This window comes from Nicotiana tabacum, chromosome 22 (genome assembly GCF_000715075.1).
Source record: "Nicotiana tabacum cultivar K326 chromosome 22, ASM71507v2, whole genome shotgun sequence".
Classification (NCBI taxonomy): Eukaryota; Viridiplantae; Streptophyta; class Magnoliopsida; order Solanales; family Solanaceae; genus Nicotiana; species Nicotiana tabacum.
This window is the reverse complement of record NC_134101.1, coordinates 75,901,996-75,920,840: the sequence shown is the minus strand read 5'-3', so window position 1 is coordinate 75,920,840 and position 18,845 is coordinate 75,901,996. Positions and strand designations below refer to the sequence as shown.

At 37.8% G+C, this 18,845-nt stretch overlaps 1 protein-coding gene across 19 annotated transcripts; it reads right to left on the bottom strand.

Moving 5' to 3' along the window:
* Positions 1 to 416: 416 nt before the first annotated feature.
* Positions 417 to 18,636, bottom strand: LOC107819076 (uncharacterized). Of its 19 annotated transcripts, none has more exons than XR_012704820.1 (11): positions 18,361 to 18,635; positions 16,332 to 16,434; positions 15,543 to 15,614; positions 15,393 to 15,450; positions 15,068 to 15,288; positions 10,634 to 11,474; positions 8,507 to 10,535; positions 3,311 to 3,598; positions 2,902 to 2,969; positions 1,872 to 1,938; positions 417 to 1,377 (listed from the first exon to the last, which is right to left on the bottom strand). XR_012704820.1 is itself a non-coding variant. In XM_075243489.1 (10 exons), the coding sequence occupies exons 3-7, from the start codon at positions 15,621 to 15,623 to the stop codon at positions 3,565 to 3,567; spliced, it is 309 nt and encodes a 102-aa protein (XP_075099590.1). In that variant the 5' UTR covers positions 15,624 to 15,715; positions 16,332 to 16,434; positions 18,361 to 18,636; the 3' UTR covers positions 417 to 1,377; positions 1,872 to 1,938; positions 2,902 to 2,969; positions 3,311 to 3,564. The 19 variants fall into 19 exon arrangements, 7 of the variants coding, with proteins under 7 accessions (XP_075099590.1, XP_075099595.1, XP_075099591.1 ...); XR_012704818.1 differs by having other exon boundaries at positions 15,543 to 16,004; positions 18,361 to 18,633; XR_001655628.2 differs by having other exon boundaries at positions 16,332 to 18,634.
* Positions 18,637 to 18,845: the final 209 nt, after the last annotated feature.

The following is an 18,845-nucleotide window of genomic DNA, read 5'->3' as shown; positions in this document are numbered from 1 at the left end:
ACCTTTGTGGCTAGCCGTCATTCTAATCTGATGCATTGATATCGTTCGGTTCATTTTCATATATAAATGAGGGAATTGACTTGATACAGTCCCAAGAGGATGTTGGAACTGATTTTACGAGTGGCCCAAGAGAATTTTAACTTCAGTCAGCCTTGAAGAACGTTGATCTCATTTATTCCTTAACTAACTTGTCTCTTACTAATGAATCACATTAGTTTTGCTTGACTTGAAGTCTTGCGTCAGCTTTAGATCCCGATTCTTATTGGGCTTAGCTTGTCTAGACTCATCATCTTCATTTAGCTGGGCTTGATCTTCATGACTTCATTCTGCGTTAGCTGATTGCATGACTCTTTTAATCCTTCTATCTTTTATTTCCTCCTTTGGCATTATCAAAAATAGTATATGAAAAAACAAGATTTGTAAAATAACATAAAGCACATAATTATAATCTAATCCCTGTTCGCAAGAAGGATCAAAATAAAAGGTTAATCAAGTTTGTGGGTCATCTGCACACCTGAAGCAATTTTTTTTAAATACATCACCACATGGACATTAGTACTTAAAATAGAACTGAAAAGTGTGAATGATAGCCAATGCAAGAGAGTTGAGCCTCTCTAGAATTTCATCATAGGTAGCTGCTCAAACTGTCTGCGGAGCTCCTTTCTGCGAGACTGCGGCACAAACTTCTCTGAAAAGAAAACGGAGAACTCCTGCCATGTAAGTGGTGCCGCACCGATCGGCTTGCACCTCTCATAAGCCTCCCACCATCTGAAGGCAGTCCTAGAAAACTGAAAAGTAGTGAACGAGACCGCACTAGTCTCCAGAATACCTGCTATCCGAAGTATCCACTGGTACTTGTCCAGAAAACCCTGAGCATCCTCTGACTCAGCACCACTAAATGATGGAGGTGGAAGCCTCCCAAATCTCTCAAGTCTCCTCTGCTTATCATTTGCCATAACAGGGACTACAGGCAGCTGCAACTGGCTAGACTGGTAGTGCCCTCGGTATCTGAAGTCCCTGCACTACCTGCTATGGAGTACGGGCAACAGGGGTATGAGTACCTCCCCCAGCCTGAGCAGAAACCACCTGAGCAAGTCCTGTGCAAACAGTCAATATCTGTGATAGAGCCTCCTGAAGGCCTGGAATCACAATAGGCACAGTTGGTGCCTGAGCTGGTCCTGCCGGCTCAACTATATTTGGAATCTGCCCCTGAGCTGGAGTAACTGATGGTGCTACAGGTGCTGTTCCAAATGTTGTACGAGCTACACCTCGACCTCTGCCTCGGCCCCAGCCTCTACCACGATCCCGACCTCTCGCGGCCCTAACTGGTGGCACTGGTGGCTGACCTTCCGATCCGGTAGTACGTATCCTCACCATCTGTGAGAGAATAGAATAACAGAATTTTTAATTTCCGGAATCAACAAATCCGCATGACAAAATACAAGAAAGTAAAATTTTTCTAAGGGTTCAGCAGCCTCTCGAAGATAAGTACAAACGTCTCTGTACCGATCCGCAAGACTCTACTAAACCTGCTCATGACTCGTAAGACCTATGTAACCTAGGCTCTGATACCAACTTGTCACGACCCAAAATCCTAGCTGTCGGGATGGTGCCTATCTCAATGCTAGGCAAGCTGACAACATCAATAACCCACAATTTCTTTTAAATACGGAAAAACATAATAATTTAAGTTTAAGAGAAAATCCCATAAATAATAGTTATAAATACACTCCCAAAACCCGGTGTCACTGAGTACATGAGCATATACACATTACAAGTCTGGAAAATATGGTCTATAATAGTCTGAGATCAAATACAAAAAACAAAGAGATAGGGATAGAGAGACAAGGTTTGCAAAACACTGCAGCTACCTTAAAATCTCCGAAAAATCAACTGTGCGAAAGAATCAACACCCGTTGTGTCCGGGATCACCTGGATCTGCACACGAAATGCACGGTGTAGTATGAGTACAACCAACTCAGTAAGTAACAATAATAAATAAAGAACTGAAAGTAGTGACGAGCTTCACAGCTAAGTTCAAATACAGTAATTTCTAACAGGAAAAGGTAGGCATGCTTTCAAGTTCAATATTTAAAACTCCACAATAATTTCATATCAAATTTGACTGAAACAGAAATAATATCTTTCAGAGTTTTCCAAAACAGTGATATATGACAGCTGAAATGCAGCAATAATGGAATCAATGCATCCTCTAGGAGTAACAGACTCAGTCCTCCCATTCACTCCAATCTCACAGTCACTCTTTCCTCATATTCACTCATTCCTCTCAATCACTCGGCACTCGGAACTTACACTCAGTAGGTACTTGCGCTTACTTGGGGTGTGTACAGACTACGTAGGGGCTCCTTCAACCCATGCGCTATAACAAACTAATAATGGCATAAATCAATGAAACATACTGCTGCGTGCAACCCGATCCCATAAATATCCTCACAATTAGGCCCTCGGCCTCACTCAGTCATCAATCTCTCCAGTCTCTCGGGCTCTCAGAAATCATGATAAGCATCCCAAACATCAATGATATGATGCATCAACAATGAACAATAGAGACTGAGATGAAATGTGCAAATAAAATTGTGACTGAGTGCAAAATAGCAATTTAGCAGATAATTCCATAAGTACACGACCTCTGTGTGTCCCAACAATGTAAACACATGGTTTAAACGTGATTTATAGTTCGATTTCTCTAAAACATGAAAAAATGTACGAATATCAACAGATTATTCGACTACACAGTTCCATGAAAATGACCAAGTCATAATTCCTACGGTGCACGCCCACACGCCCGTCACCTAGCATGTGCGTTACCTCAAAACCAACCACATAACACATAATCTAGGGTTTCATACCCTCAGGACCAAATTTAGAACTGTTACTTACCTCAAATTGTGTAATTCTTTATTTTGCAATGCCTTTGCCTCGCGAATTAGCCTCCAAACGCCTCGAATCTAGCCACAAATAATCCGGTTCAGTCAATAAAAATTATAGAAATTAATTCCATATGAAAATATAAATTTTCCATAAAAATCCGAAATTTCACCCAAAAATCGCCTGTGGGCCACGTTTCGGAACCCAACAAAACTCACAAAATCAGATAACCCATTCAATTGTGAGTCCAACCATACTAGTTTCAGTCAAATCCGACTCCGAATCGACATCGAAATCTCAATAATTTGTTTTATGAGATTTCTACAGTTTTTCCCAAATTTTCATCTAAAAACACTAATTAAATGATGAAAATAATGATATACTCACGTATATTGACCAAATCCGAGTTCGAATCACTTACCCCGATATTTTTCCTTGAAAATCTCTAAAAATTCGCCTCTCCCCAAGCTCCAATTTGTTAGAAATGAAAAATGGGACAAAGTCCCCTTTTTATAACTTAAAGTTTCTATCCAGGCGCTGCCCTCAATCGCTGCCCCCGATCACTGCCCTCGATTGCTTCCCCCCATCACTGCCTCGATCGCTGCTCCCGATCGCTGCTTCCATCATTGCCCTCGATCGCTGTCTCCATCGCTGCCTCCATCGCTTCTTCGATTTCTACCCCCAATTTCCAGCAGAAAAATTCCAGCAGCTGTTTAAGTCCAAATTTTGATCCGTTAACCATCGGAAACTCAATCGAGGCCCTCGGGACCTCAACCAAATACACTAACAAGTCCTAAAATATCATACGAACTTATTCAAAACCTCAAATCACATAAAACAAAGCTAAAATCACGAATCATACCCCAATTCACGCTTAAGAACTTAAAAATTTTCAACTTCTACATTCGATGCCGAAACCTATCAAATCAATTCCGATTGACCTCAAATTTTGCACACAAGTCATAAATGACATAACAGAGCTATAAAAATTTTCAGAAGTGAATTCTGTCTCCGATATCAAAAAGTCAACTCCTCGGTCAAACTTCCAAACTTAAATTTTTATTTTAGCCATTTCAAACCTAATTTAGCTACGGGCTTCCAAAACTATTTTTGGATATGCTTCTAAGTCCAAAATCATCATACAGAGCTATTGGAATCATCAAAACTTTATTCTGGGGTCGTTTGCACATAAGTCGATATCCGGTCACTATTTTAACTTTAGCTTTAAACCTTGAAACTAAGTGTTCCAATTCATTCCAAAAACCTCACCGGACCCAAACCAATTACCCCGAAAAGTCACATAATAACTGTAAAGCATAAATTTAGCAGTAAATATGGGAAACGAGGTTGTAATACTCAAAGCGACCAACCGGGTCGTTACAAGAACCATTCACCAAAACGTTTTAATCCCTTAAGTTTTGATGCCTCGAGGATGTTGAAGGAATGTCTATTGCAATTTCAAGCAACTACTTGGGCTGATATCCATAATCGCTATGATTCAAAGATTAGGATTGAAGATGACCGGTTGGTTCTTCGGTGTCTTTCAAGGGTCGAAACCATGATCGATTTCATGAAAAATTCAAGAGTGATCTTGATACGGACAGGAGATTATCCAGGAGCCGTTTTCAACCTTATGTGTCAAACAATAGGTCGGATGCTCGATCAAGTCAAGGGTATGGAGTTATAGGTTTTCAGTTGTCGAAAAGACTTGGACCAGACAGAAGGAGAAATCGCGGATGAAGTAATAGAACCTTGCAAGATAAAGAATCATCGGGGTCCCCGAAATTAGGATATCTCCGGTTATCGGATTATAATTTTAATATCAGTTTGTTGGAGTTGGTTTCATCTATGAGAAAAATTAAGGAAGTGGGGTTTCAAAAACCATTTCGATTAGACTTTAGTGAAAAAGATCCTAATTTGTGGTGTGAGTTCCATGGTACTCATGGGCATAGGACTGGGGACTGCCAGAAACTTCATGAAGAGGTAGCGATGTTTTTGAAAAATGGTCATCTTAGAGAACTTTTAAGTGACCGGCTAAGAGCAAGTACGGTCGGAGTCGGGATGCAACAGAACTAGAAAAACCAACCACAGGGTCTCCCCGCCTAACAATAAACATAATTTTTGGTGGGGTTGAAGTAAATGGGGTGATATTTTCGGCAGCAAAAAAGACAAAGATATAATTTATTCATGGCAAGAGAATTTGGGAAGCGTGAGAAGATGATGAAATCACCTTCACGGAAGAAGATGTAGATGACCTTATTTTAACGCACAATGATACTATAGTAATATTTTTAAATGTTTTAGATTTTATAATTAAGTGTCTATTGTTTGATCCAGGTACTTCGGCCAATATTACCCAATTAAGGGTCTTGTAACAAGAATAACTGACCGAAAACATAATTGCGGCGACAAAGATTTTTAGTTGGGTTCAACCTAACAAGCGTAACGACTCGAGGAGAGATCATGTTTCCTACCTATGCTGAAGGGGTGACAGAATCCATTTTGTTTGAAGTTGTGGATGTAGATATGGGTTACAATGTGATTCTTGGTAGACCATGGATCCACGAAATGAAGGATGTGCCATTTACTTATCATCAATTGTTAAAACAACCTACACCAGATAGAATTCAGTAGATTAGAGGTGATCAACCTGCTACAAGGGAAATGAATGATGCCACTTTGTCTAGTAGTAAGGCGGAAGGAATCATTAACTATCAATTACAGGAACCAGTGTCAACGTCTGTTTCAGTCCCAGTGGAATATGATAATTAGGAGGAGACATCGGATATTTACCAGGTGCCTAGATCATTCCAGGTACCGGAAGAAACGGATGCAACAAAGTCAATTGCAAAAGATCTTGACCAAATTTCTTTGTTCACGGAATTCCCGGAAAGAAAGGTTTACTTGGGAATGTGGTTGAGCCCGAACTCAGGCTTAAAATTATTAAATTTATTAAAACTAACACTGACTCTTTTGCATGGTCTCATTCAGATATGACATGTATTCTACAAGAAGGGGCTGTCCACAAGCTATGTTTGGACCCTAATTTTCCTTCGATAAAGTGAAAGAAGCAGCTGATAGTCGAGTTCAAATAGGTTTGTCAAAGAGGAGGTAACCAGGTTGCTAAATATACGTTTAATACGTGAAGTAAATTATCCTGATTTATTAGATAACGTGGTATTCGTACCCAAAAAGAATATTAAATTTAGATTGTGTATATATTATAAGGATTTAAATAAGGTTTGCCTTAAGGATTCTTTCTCATTGCCGAACATCGACCAAATGATCGATGCCTTGACTCGACATGAGTTGATGAGTTTCCTTGATGCACTCTCCGGGTATAATAAAATTAGGATGAACCCAGAGGATCAAGAAAATACTTCATTTATTACAAGTTCTAGTACATATTGTTATAATGTGATGCCTTTTGGGCTTATAAATGCTTTCACTTATTAGAGACTTATTAATAAGATATTTTAATGCCAAATTAGTAAAACCATGGAGGTCTATATTAATAACATATTGGTTAAGTCTCTCGGTGCAGGGGTTCATTTGACCCATCTTCAAGAAATATTCGACAGCTTAAGGAAGTACAACATGAAGCTTAACCAGTAGAAATATGCCTTTGGAGTTGGATCCAGGAAATTTCTTGGCTTCTTGGTTTTCCAAAGAGGAATTAAAGTAAATTCTGACAAGATTATAGCCATAAAAGATATTCCTGACCAACTGAAAAGTGTAAAGAGGTGGAAAGGTTGACCGACAGGTTGGTGGCCCTTAGCAGATTCATATCAAGGTCATCGAAGAAATGTCACCGATTCTTTTCACTATTAAAGAAGAAGAATCACTTCTCGTGGACACCGGAGTGTCATTAAGCATTAAAAGACTTGAGGAGGTATTTGTCTAGTCCTTCATTAATGTCTAAACCAAAGGATGGAGAGAAGTTGTTAATCTATCAGGCGGTATCGAAAGTTGCAGTGAGTGCAGTTCTAGTTCGGTAGCAAAAAGGTACACAATTCCCTATATATTATGTTAGTAAAATACTGTCAGGTGCGGAAACACGATACCCATACCTGGAAAAGTTAGCTCTAGCTCTTGTAGTCGCATCTCGAAATCTTTGACCATACTTTCAGTGTCACCCAATAGTCATTGTGACAACTTTTTCTTGAGGAACATCCTTCATAAACCTGAGTTATCGGGTCGATTGGCTAAATAGGTTGTTGAAATTAGCGAATTTGATATTGAGTATAAACCACAGACTGTGATTAAGTCACACGTTTTGGCCAATTTTGTGGCTGATTTTAGACCAGGGATGTTGCCTTTAGGTGCAAAAGAAGTAGTTCTGATATTTGGGACTATTTTCAGTGTGTGGACCTTATTTACGGATGGCACATCCAATATAAAAGATTTCGGTCTTGGAATAGTATTAATCACTCATTCAGGAGAAATTTGAGATTGGCCATTTAAACTGTTCCATTGACTAACAATGAAGCCGAGTATGAGGCTATGATTGCATGACTTTAATTAGCCCGGGGACTTGGCTCTAAGGCGATTGAAGTAAAGTGCAATTCCCAATTGGTGGTAAATTAGATATATGGGAACTTTGATGCCAAAGAAGAGCGCATACAACAGTACTTGAATAAAGTTCAAATTTTGCTTTGCCAGTGGAGGGAGTGGTCAGTGATCCACATTCCATGAGAGTAAAATGTGGAAGAAGATGTGTTGGCTAATTTAGGTTTGTTTGCAGAGATAAAAGGCGCAGATTCCCGTGCAGTTGTTCAGTTGTTGCATTTGGTCCTAAACGTGGATGGCTATTGCAAAGTTTACTCAACAAACTTAGTTTGAGATTGGGGAAATGAGTTTATAAAGTATTTACGACATGGTAAACTGCCTGATGACTCTAAACCCTCTCGGGCATTGCGAATAAAAGTTGCCCGTTTGGCTCAATTCTTAGGACAAACATAAGCTAATTATGTGATTAGGGAAGTTTATAAAAGAGTTTGTAGCAATCACTCTAATGCAGACTCATCGGTGCTCAAATTAATTAGACCCGATCATTATTGGTCGCATATGGAGCAAGATGCAAAGGCGTTTATGCAAAAATATGATAAATGCCAATGTTATGCTCAACTGGTACATAAACAGGCAAAATTATTGCATTCAGTGGTGTCACTGTGGCCGTTCAAGAAATAGGAGATGGATATAGTTGGTCCTTTGCCATAAGGACCCGGACATGTAAAATTTATTTTTGTTTTGAGTGATTATTTTACTAAATGGGTTAAAGTAGGTGCTTTCAAGAAGTTTGGAGAACGAGAAGTGATTGGTTTAATCTGATATCATATTATTTGCTGGTTTGGAGTGCCGAAAGAAATTGCTTTTGACAATGGGTCACAATTTATAGGTTCCAAGTTTATAAAATTCTTAGAGGAATTGAAGATTAAAAGGATCACTTCCTCCCCATACCACCCAAGTGCTAACAGTCAAGCAGAGCCGACTAACAAGGTGATAATGCAAAACCTCAAAAAGAAATTAGAGCATGCAAAAGGCAGGTGGCCTGAAGAGTTACCTGTAGTATTGTAGGCATATCGAACAACGATAAAGTTGTGCATAGGAGAAATACCTTTTTCCCTTGTGTACGGTGCGGAAGCTTTGATTCCGATGGAGATAGATGAAACGACCATGAGGTATTCCTGGATAAACGAATGGGAGAATGATGAAGCAATGATAATTAAGTTAGATTTGCTTGAGGAGCATCGAAACTTGGCTTATGTAAGAATGGTGGCACAAAATAAAAAGGATGGAAAGATACTACAATCGTAGAGCAAATCTCCGTTATTTTAAAGTCAAAGACTTGGTCTTACGGAAGGTAACTTGTAATATTTGGGAAGTCAATGCCGGAAAGTTGGGACCGACCTAGGAAGTACCTTACCGAATTTTAGCTATAACCGATAAAGATTTATATCAACTGGAAAATCAAGATGGAGTAAATTACCAAGCAATTGGAACGTGACTCTCCTCAAAAGGTACTACTGTTGAAGATCCTTGATTATATTGAAAGTACGCGCTGTACTCTTTTTTTCTTCATCCAGTTCTTATGTCAAATGAGTTTTTCTGTCTAGGTATTTATTGAGGTAGCAACGTAAAGCATACTCTGAAGAATGATTGTTGATAGCAACAAGAACTCTAGTGTTCAAATTCTCATACTGTGCATCTGAACACTGAGGAGGGAGAGACTATGAAATACTGTATATCAGAGCACTTAAAGTGTCAATGCTAGCCTCAAAAAGAAAATGTAAAAATGATACCGGAGACTGCTAGAACCGGGAACTATTTCTTGAATGTGAAAGTTTAGTTGTTATGAAAGACCTCGAGTCAGGTCCAGGGAATGTATGTCTAAGTACAAATTAGCGGCTGCATGTATGCAGTTTTATTTACTTAAGCTAATATATAAATTCTTTTGGCTTATGTAAATGTACTTTTGGAAATAGAAGGAATAAGTAAGAGTCCTTTTGTTTTTATATCTTATTTCTTGTCCGAATGATATGGATTTTCTTTCATTTGAATGTTACTTAAACTTCAAATGCAAGTGAAAGAATGAAGGACGCCCTCTTCAAGATCATCGTAAACATAAGGTCTTTCTCTATGAAACCTTCATAAATAAAGGTTAAAAATCGAAAGTATGAATGCCTGATATTAAAGTTAACTGGAAGTAAAAATTCCCGGACTTTATCAACAGAAAGATAAGAGTTCAGAAAAGATATCTTTTATTTCAAAACCTCGCACCCAATAGAGGTTCTGGGATAATTACAAAGGATAAAAAAAATAAAGAGGAAAAATATATTACTCTGCTTTATCAGAAGAAGTTGAAGGATTAGAGATCTTCACTGCATCTTTTGAAGATGAAGGTTTCTCAGCATCGGGTTCAATATCTTTGCCCTTATCTTCATAATCTTCAACTTCTTCCTTAGTTTCCGAGCACTCAAAGCAAGTGCTCGAGAAGCTTGAAGCAGTGAGCTGAGCAAGAATATTTTCGAAGGCAGTTGTCTCTAAGGCAAGAGCTTCAGCGATGCAGTCGTCTATAAATGCCATTTTCTGGCATCCTACAATGTCTTCCTCTTCATGTGATAAACAACATGTGTTTTCTCAAGCAAGAAGATGTCTTCTTGGTAATGGAGTCTGGCCTGGAGTCTTTGGATTTTCAATTGCAACTGCTCGTTGTCAATCTTCAAGATATCATAAGCTCCGGAAAGGTCAGTATTAGTCTTAGCATGTTCACAATTTTTCTCCATGACCTTTTTAAACCTCTCTTCCATTATGTCCCTCTTCTCTTCAACCGCGAAAGCTTCCTCGGTTTTGGAGAGTAAGTTCACTTCTAGGTTGTTAATTATTTACATGGAAGTAGACTTACATTTTGACGCCAAGTTTACGGCATCATGCAGCTCTGCCCACTTGATCTTAAATTCAGCAAGCTCAACACGAAACTAAGTGGCCTCTTGGCTATGGGCCATCTTTCAATGCTCCGTTTGCTTCAATCAAGCTTTGAGTTCACCCATGTGAGCAAGCCATGCCTCTTGAGCTAGGAAGTGCTCAACAAGCTGATCCCCCTCAATCTTAAGTGCCTCTTTATCCAGGATCATCTTCTATAAGCCCTTAGAAGCAAGGAGATTAGCTTGTAAATTCAAAGATTAAAGTTATCAAAGATAGTGGTTAAAAAATATAAAGGGAGGAGAGAAGGATGAAAAGATACCTGAGCTGCCAGATGCATGTTGTTGTTGATAAGACATTTAGCAGAGAGAGCATCCATTTTTTCCCAATCCTTATCCGAAGCTAGATGCTTCAAGTTGTTGGCTACCCCCACCGGCTTGGAAATTAAGTGGAACTCATCCGAAACCGAAAAGGTAACACTACATTAGCATTTTTTATGTTCCCTTAATCGGGGGAACGTACATCTTCATTTTATGTTCCCTTAGTCAACAATTTACCACCATTGCAGTTTATAATATTTACATTCAGATAAATCATAGTAGAAATACATTCACATTCACCGATTAAATCACAGTAAAAACACATGCACATTTAGATAATGATCCATTCACATGCATATTACATCACTATTTTAATGATCCATCACCCACTTTTTCTCCAACTTTCTGTTCTTCAATATTAGCCACAATACCTAAGACATCAACTAGTTCACTGCCAAGCTCTATGTTGGTTCAACCCAAGAATTAGCTCCACTAATAACTCCACATTTAACTTCACGATCAATATCATAATTTGCTTCACCACTAACACCAGAATTAGTGTCACTAGTCTTGTCGTCCTAGGACAGTGCATGGACCTCACTTTCCTTCTCAGGAATACTTGGTTCTTGTAACTCAATCGCCATCTTCATATCTACAGCTACAGCTGGATCATGGAATTCAGTTGTATTCTCATCAGCACCAGGTTCCTCATCTAAATTAGTTAGCTTGTCATCAAGAGCAACCAAGCTTGGCTCAGTATCTACATTTTCAATCATAGCCTTTTCATTCTCCTTGTTGATGACATAATCTTGCGCCTCATCAACGATACGTTGAGTTGGTCAACTACGTTGAGTAGGAATGGCCACAGATGAATTGATTGTATAGGCATAAAAATAATTACCATAAATGTATTTGACATTAAACACATACCAAAAATATTACACATTTTTAAATTATTTACCTTCTTGGTCAGTGTGGATAGAATCTCACGGCTAATTTTTCTATCCTCCTTGTCATAATGGAGAACCTTCATTGACTTATCCTCAATTCATACCAATTTAATCAACATTTCCTCCAAGGATAGTTTCGATTTTGGTCCCGCATAATCCCTCAAATGCTGTTCACCAACTTTTCTTTCCCCTTCATGTCTCTATGCTAAAACATACCATGCATTGTCACCTATATCTTTAATTTTTTTTATCATCAATAAAATCCTCTATTCCCAAACTCATACGAGCTCGCTTTGGTATGATAATGATAGTTACTCCATTTAGTTATGTAACGACCCAACCGGTCGTTTTGCTTTCTAGATCCCCATTTTCCTAAATAAGACTACCCGTATGTGCTTTTAATATTTTATGACCTGCGGGGATGGTTGGTTCGGGTTTGGAAGGGTTCGGGTTGAAATCGGAACTCTTAGTTCCTTAATTGGCTTTTAAAAGGCTAAGTTTGACTTTGGTCAACATTTTTAGTAAACAACCTCAAAACTGGGGGTTTGACGGTTCCAATAGGTTCGTATGATAATTTTGGACTTGGGCGTATGTTCGGATCAAGTTTTGGATGATCCGGGAGCGTTTCGGCGCTTAATGTTGAAAGTTGCCTCATTGAAGGTTTAAATGTTCTTTAAATTTGGTTTGGAGTAGGTTGTGGTTATATCGAGGTCCGTTTGGGATTTCGAACCTGAGAATAGCTCCGTATAGTAATTTAAGACTTGCACACAAAATTTGGTGTCATTCCGAGTAGTTTAGGTATCATTCGGTGCGTTTAGAGCGAGTTGGAAGAACTTGAAGTTCATAAGTTGATCCTATTGGTTTTAGGTTGCGATTCTTAGTTCTAATGTTGTTTTCCGCATTCTGAGGGTGCGAGCGAGTATGTTTTATGTTTACGAACTTGTTGGTATGTTTGGATGAGGCCTCGGGTGCAATCCGGACTATGCACGGATCGAATTAGAACTCAAAAGGGTTGCTGGTGCACCAGTTCTGGTGTTCCTGCACCTGCGAGCTTATGGCCGCAGGTGCGAGCCCGCATATGTGATCTTTTGTCCGCAGAAGAGGCTTTGAAGCATTTTTCCAGAGGCAAAAGAAGCGGAGAATCACGCGCAGAAGCGGCCTTGCTTCTGCGATGACTAGCCTGCATGTGCGATAGGGCCGCATGTGCGCTTGACCAATCACAGAAGCGGGACTGCAGAAGCGGTATGCTGTCCGCAGAAGCGGCCAATGATGGGCCTGGGGAATTTCGCAGAGGCGGACCTTTCTCCACAGAAGCGGTGCCGTAGATGCGGCCCATGGACCGCAGATACGAAAGTCTTGGAGGCAGTGACGTCCATTTATTTCGGACTTAGGTCATTTTTGGTTCATTTATTTCACTTCTTGGGGCGATTTTCGAGCTTCCTAGAGAGAGATTTACACCTAGCTATTGGAGGTAAGTAATCTCTATGCAATGTAAGTTTAATACATAGATTATGGGTAAATTTTAACGTGAAAATTTATGAAAATTATCTGTTTAGATGAACAACCCTAGGTTTTGATAAAAATGGGATTTACCCATGAAAATGGTTATAGGATTGAGTGAAAATTATATATTTGTGTTCGTGAGATTATGGTAATAACGTTCTTCGAAAATTTTCGGAATCCGGGCACGTGGGCCAGGGAGTGAATTTTAAGAATCTTCCAATTTGGGTTGGGTAATTACTCTAATAGTTAAATTATAAAATTTGAAACATATATTGATTAATTTATACAAAATTTGACTAGTTTCGGATTTTTTGGCATCGAGTTGAGGCTTTAGAGAGAATTTGATATCGGAAAGCGAGCTTTGAGACAAGGTAAGTCTCTTTCCTAACCTTGTAAGAGAGAATTTACCCCATAGGTGATTTGAATTGCTATTTGCTTCTAATTGTGGGGGCTACGTACGCACGAGGTGACGAGAGCCCGTGTGTAGCTACTAACTATGCTTATGTCCGGGTAGCTTAGGACCCGAATCATAAAATACTTGTAATGTTTGCACCCTACTTGTCAATTAAAGTGTCTAAATTATATCAAAACTTATTAGATGAATTATAAAAGACCGAATTTCACTTATTGAGTTTTGGCGGGTTGCTTGACCTTAATAAAAGAAATTGTGTTTCATTGTACATTAGCCTTGTATTAGCTATTAAACCGGATGTTTATAAAGTATCCTCTCTTCTTGTGGAGCACGCCGAACGCCTTGGCAGTAGATTGCTGCATCTATGGTTCATACCGCTCGACCCTCAGCAGTGTACATATTATTCTTGATCGGACCGTACGACCTCGGCATAATCGTACGTGATAACACTCAAAGTGTAATCATATATTTAATATCTTTTCCCTCGCTTGAGAGGCTAAGATTATATAAGACAAAATTTATTTGGGACTTTCCATGCGTGAAAGAATTATTTACTTTATGCTTGTTATTGAGTTATCATTATTATTTACATAACCCATGCTTATTTGGAATTCTGTATTTCTTTGCTGTTAGCCCATAGTAAGTGTCGATGTCGACCCCTCGTCACTACTTCTTCGAGGTTAGACTTGATACTTACTGGGTACATGTTGTTTATGTACTCACGCTACACTTCTGCACTAACTATGCAGGATCTGAAGCAGGTACATCTGTCGGTCACACCGGCGCGCATCCCCGATACCCTGAAGACTAGTGGTGAGCTGCTTCCTCATCCGTTCTGCAGCACCTAGAGCCTTTCTTTTATACTTATTTTCTGTCCATGTTATTTCACACAGTAGTTAGAGTTTTTTATATTCTACTAGTACTCATACACTTGTAACACCAGGTCTTGGCACACACTCTAGTAGACCTTATGGTTTTGAAATATTTATATATCGATGATTGCACTCAATTGTTTTCATTTTATTTATTAAACTCCCTACTTCTTAAATCTCTTAATAAATAGAATTTAAATTACTTGGAAACCTATTAAAAAGAGTAATCACATAGTTATTTTATCGTTGGCTTGCCTAGCGGTGACGTTGGGCCCCATCACGGTCTATAGGAGAAATTGGGTCATGACAAGTTCAGTCTTTAAAGCGTCCACTAGGGGGTGCACGATCGGTACTTCAGTACAGTATTTATGAATTACGGTTTGGTACTTTGATATTCGGTTTATCAATTGTGCATATCAAATACCGTACCAAAGAAGTTCGGTACGATTCAAAATTTTCTTATTTGGTTCGCTACGATTCAGTATGGTTTCGATATCACACTGTCCCTATCTAACGTGACAAGAAGTGGCAGTGGCTAGTGGAAACCATCAATGACGTAAACCAACTCTTTTGCCACTTATCCTTTAAAAGTTCATAGTTAAAATGACGAAAGCATAATTAAAAGCACTGTGTTATAATTAAAAACTATAGTCTTTTAATGAAATGGACAAGGAATATTGTTAAACATTGTGAACTCACCTAAGAAGGTATATCCATATATAGACAGCAGAATCAAGAGCCTTATGTATGTTCTGCAGTCCAAGTTGATTGATCTGCTTTGAGGGAGCACTAAACATTAAAGATTCGACCACAATGCTTGCACTTTACTTTACGAACTTCTTCATTATCTTCTACTACCTCAAAGTATTCCCAAACATGTGAGCACATTTTAGGAGCACGGGGCATGATTGAACTTGAACCTAACAAAAAATAAGATAAAATCATAAGTTAGAATATAATTTTTTATGATAAAAGAACAAAATTACAAAAGTATATCACCAAACAAATAGAGTATTCAACTTACCACTCAAGTTGCAACTATACTTCAACAATGCTAGCAATGCTTCCATTATTTTCCATATCTAAAAGATAATTCAACCAAATATGTCATACAACATAAATAAGTGGAATATATTATTTTGAACTAATACACACATAAAATATTAAAGCTTACCAAGTTCGATTTTCTCAAGATATTGCCGCTCTTGTTCAACGCTAATAAGATTCTTCTCTTCTCTAAGCCAATCTTGAACATAAACAAGAGCTTGCATGCATTTAGGAGTCAATGAAATCCTAAATGAATCAAGAATACGGCCACTGGTGCTAAACGCACATTCCGACACTACACTAGAAATTAGAATGGCCAACACATCACGAGCCAACTCTGAAAGAATAGGAAATCTAGGAGCATGTGTTTTTCACCAACTTAAGATATCAAATTCTTCACTATAAGGCTCTTGTTCTTCACTAATGTATTTATCGAACTCCGATTTAGCATCCCCCCCTCCACTGTCTTCCTTTTGTTTCTTCAAATGAAGTTTCGTCCTTATTGATGATGCAGTTATAACACTCCCACTAGATGTATTAGATATTTTATCATATGAAGTACATCTAGATGGCGACTGAGGACAAAATCCTGTTGAATACGTTTTTAGATACTCTTCAAACAAAGAATTCATATAAGTATACACCTTATCATTTATTTTCTTCCCTTTTTCCTTCCCAAAAAGTTCATCAAGTGCAAGGCTAATATATTCAAACTTGTTACGTGGATCTAAGACGGGAGCAATAAAAATTATTTTATTCATCTTTTCAGGCTCACCCTAATATTTCTTGAACTTTTCTTGCATCCGCTCAACTATTTTCTTAAATTCTCATCCTCTCTAATTAAAAATATTTTCAAATGACAATAAAGTTAAGATACATCCTCAAAATGAACATTAGAAGTGACATAAACGTGAACCTGAAACTTTTTTTGGTGAGCTCGTGAAATCTTGCAAGAAACTTTATTATGTTCCTCACATTCACCGCATCATCAGATTCAAGAGGACCTGCACTACTATCGTCTTCACAAAGATAAGCAGAAAATCCATTATCAAAGAGATGAAACTTGGTCTTTTTCAAAATTTTGCGCCGTATCCAACATCAAATAGGTGGAATTCCACCTAGTAGGAACATCCAAACACAATATTTTGGTACATTCTACCTTTATAAGTGCACAACACAGTTTAAATTTTAAGGTCCTTGCAAGCGACAATCTCACATACCTCACATATTTCTAACACGTGTAACAGAAGCATTAATTTATTTCAAACCATCTTTCATAATTAGATTAAGTATATGAGCCATGCATCTCACATGAAGATACTTACCACTCATCATATTAATTTTCCACATATCTAACGTTTTAGACAATTCTTTGATTGTGACATCATTTGAAAAAGCATTGTCCACGGTAATAGTGAACACTTTATCTAGTTTTCATTCAAGCAAACAATTACAAATAGCTTTAGTCATCTCTTCACCCTTATGACTAATGATAGGATAAAAATTTAGTATTCTTTTTTGTAATTTTCAATCCCTATCAATGAAGTGGGCTGTCAAACACATATAATTTATTTTTTACAATGAAGTTCATGTATCTATTGTGAGGCAAATTTTTGGTTGTGCTTCTCTAAAAGACATTCTTAGATTTTGCTTCAATTCACCGTAAACATCATAAAAATCCCTTGTTATTGTTCTATGAGAAGGAAGACGAAATAGTGGTTGAGCTATTCTCATAAACTTCATAAAGCCTTCATTTTTTACAAAGCTAAATGGTAGTTTATCAATAACTATCATCTCAATTAAACCCCTACTAACTATTTCTTGATCAAATTTTCCAATTCTCCATCATTTTAGCAAGATTGAAAGTTTATCCTTGTTTGAGTATTATCTTTATCAATGTTAGGTGGGTATTCTTTACATCTAGTCAAATGATATCTCAATCTTGTTGTTCATTCCTAGATGAATTAGCCGCATAAGCTTGCTTACAATATCTATACCTCACTTTACCGACCCCATTTTCCTCAAATTTATCAAAATATTTCCAAATAGTGGATCTAGGTTCTATGGCTTTTTTTTTCTTAGAATCCTGAGTATCAATTGTGTTGGCATTGCTATCTTCAGTAATAGGTAAGCTTTCAGTTGAACCAACATCACTTACTCTACTTTCATCCTCCATCTATACAAAATTAAAACAGATACAAACACAAATTGAGATTCCAAGTGGTTGTCAAGTTCAGTTGCAAGAAAATGAAAGGTTATTAAAGCTTTATGATAAGATTTCTTAGTTGCTTATTATTTTTCATATTTGCTAAAACTGGCTTGTTTAATTACCTGTTATACCTGATATGGTGAAGAATGTAGCATCCTGTCAAGGAGAAGTATTTTATGCTAAATTGTACCAGTTTTTTTCTTGTCCATGCGTTAGCGCGATAGTGTTCTCTCATGTCTCAGAAATAGTCAAAGCTATAGTTGACGTGCCTTTTCTTATTAAATATATATTGAAGTTTGGATAGTGTTATGTATAAGTAGCTATTTTGAATGGAATAACCTTATCCTACTGTAGAATCTTATTATGAAAATAAGATGTGTAGATGAAAATGAGCGACAGAAGTATGATCGTTATGCATCAATTGCATACCAAAATTGTTATGATATTGCCTCACTAGATCTGATGCAATGTTTAACCTCTACCACATTCTTAACTTTTCATAAATCAAAGTGGTGTCATTTTATTAAACTAAAAAAGAAACTAAAACATGTTACACAAGCACATTTCAACAAGTCTAAAACTCAGATCTTTTCACTAGCTAAAACCCCAAAAATAATGATTCTTTAAATGCTCAAAAACTGATTATAGTCAACATAAGAAACTAAATAAAATATAACAACTTCAAACTAACATAAAACATGAAGATTGAAAAATGAAGAATGAAGAAGTTGTGAACCTGTTGAAGACTTGAAGATTGAAGAATGAAGGTCAACAATGTGCAAACAAGCAGTCGCCGAGGAGAGGAGTCGCGGCTACCAAGGTCATGAAGTCGACGTTGCTGTCTCTGCTATTGTAGTCATGAATTACAGTAGCAGCCAAGCAATTGTTTCAATTTTTGAGAGAAATTTAGGGTTAGAAAATAGAAATAAGGGAAAGGGGGTAAGCACTAAGCAGAAGCTATTGCCGACGTCGTAACTCTAAGTCTCTAATCCTAAGGGACTAAGGCCTAACTGATTAGGGAATTAGGGGGCTTGAAGTGTTGGGCTTACGCTTATTGGACTGGAAAATAGAAATAAAGGTGGGCTTATACTTAAATATTTTGGTATTTTGGTATACCGAAATATCAAAAACTCAATATCGAGTACCATACCAAAATATTGAAATACCGAAAAATCTATACCGAAGAATACCAAAATACCGAATAAACTAATACTAAAATAC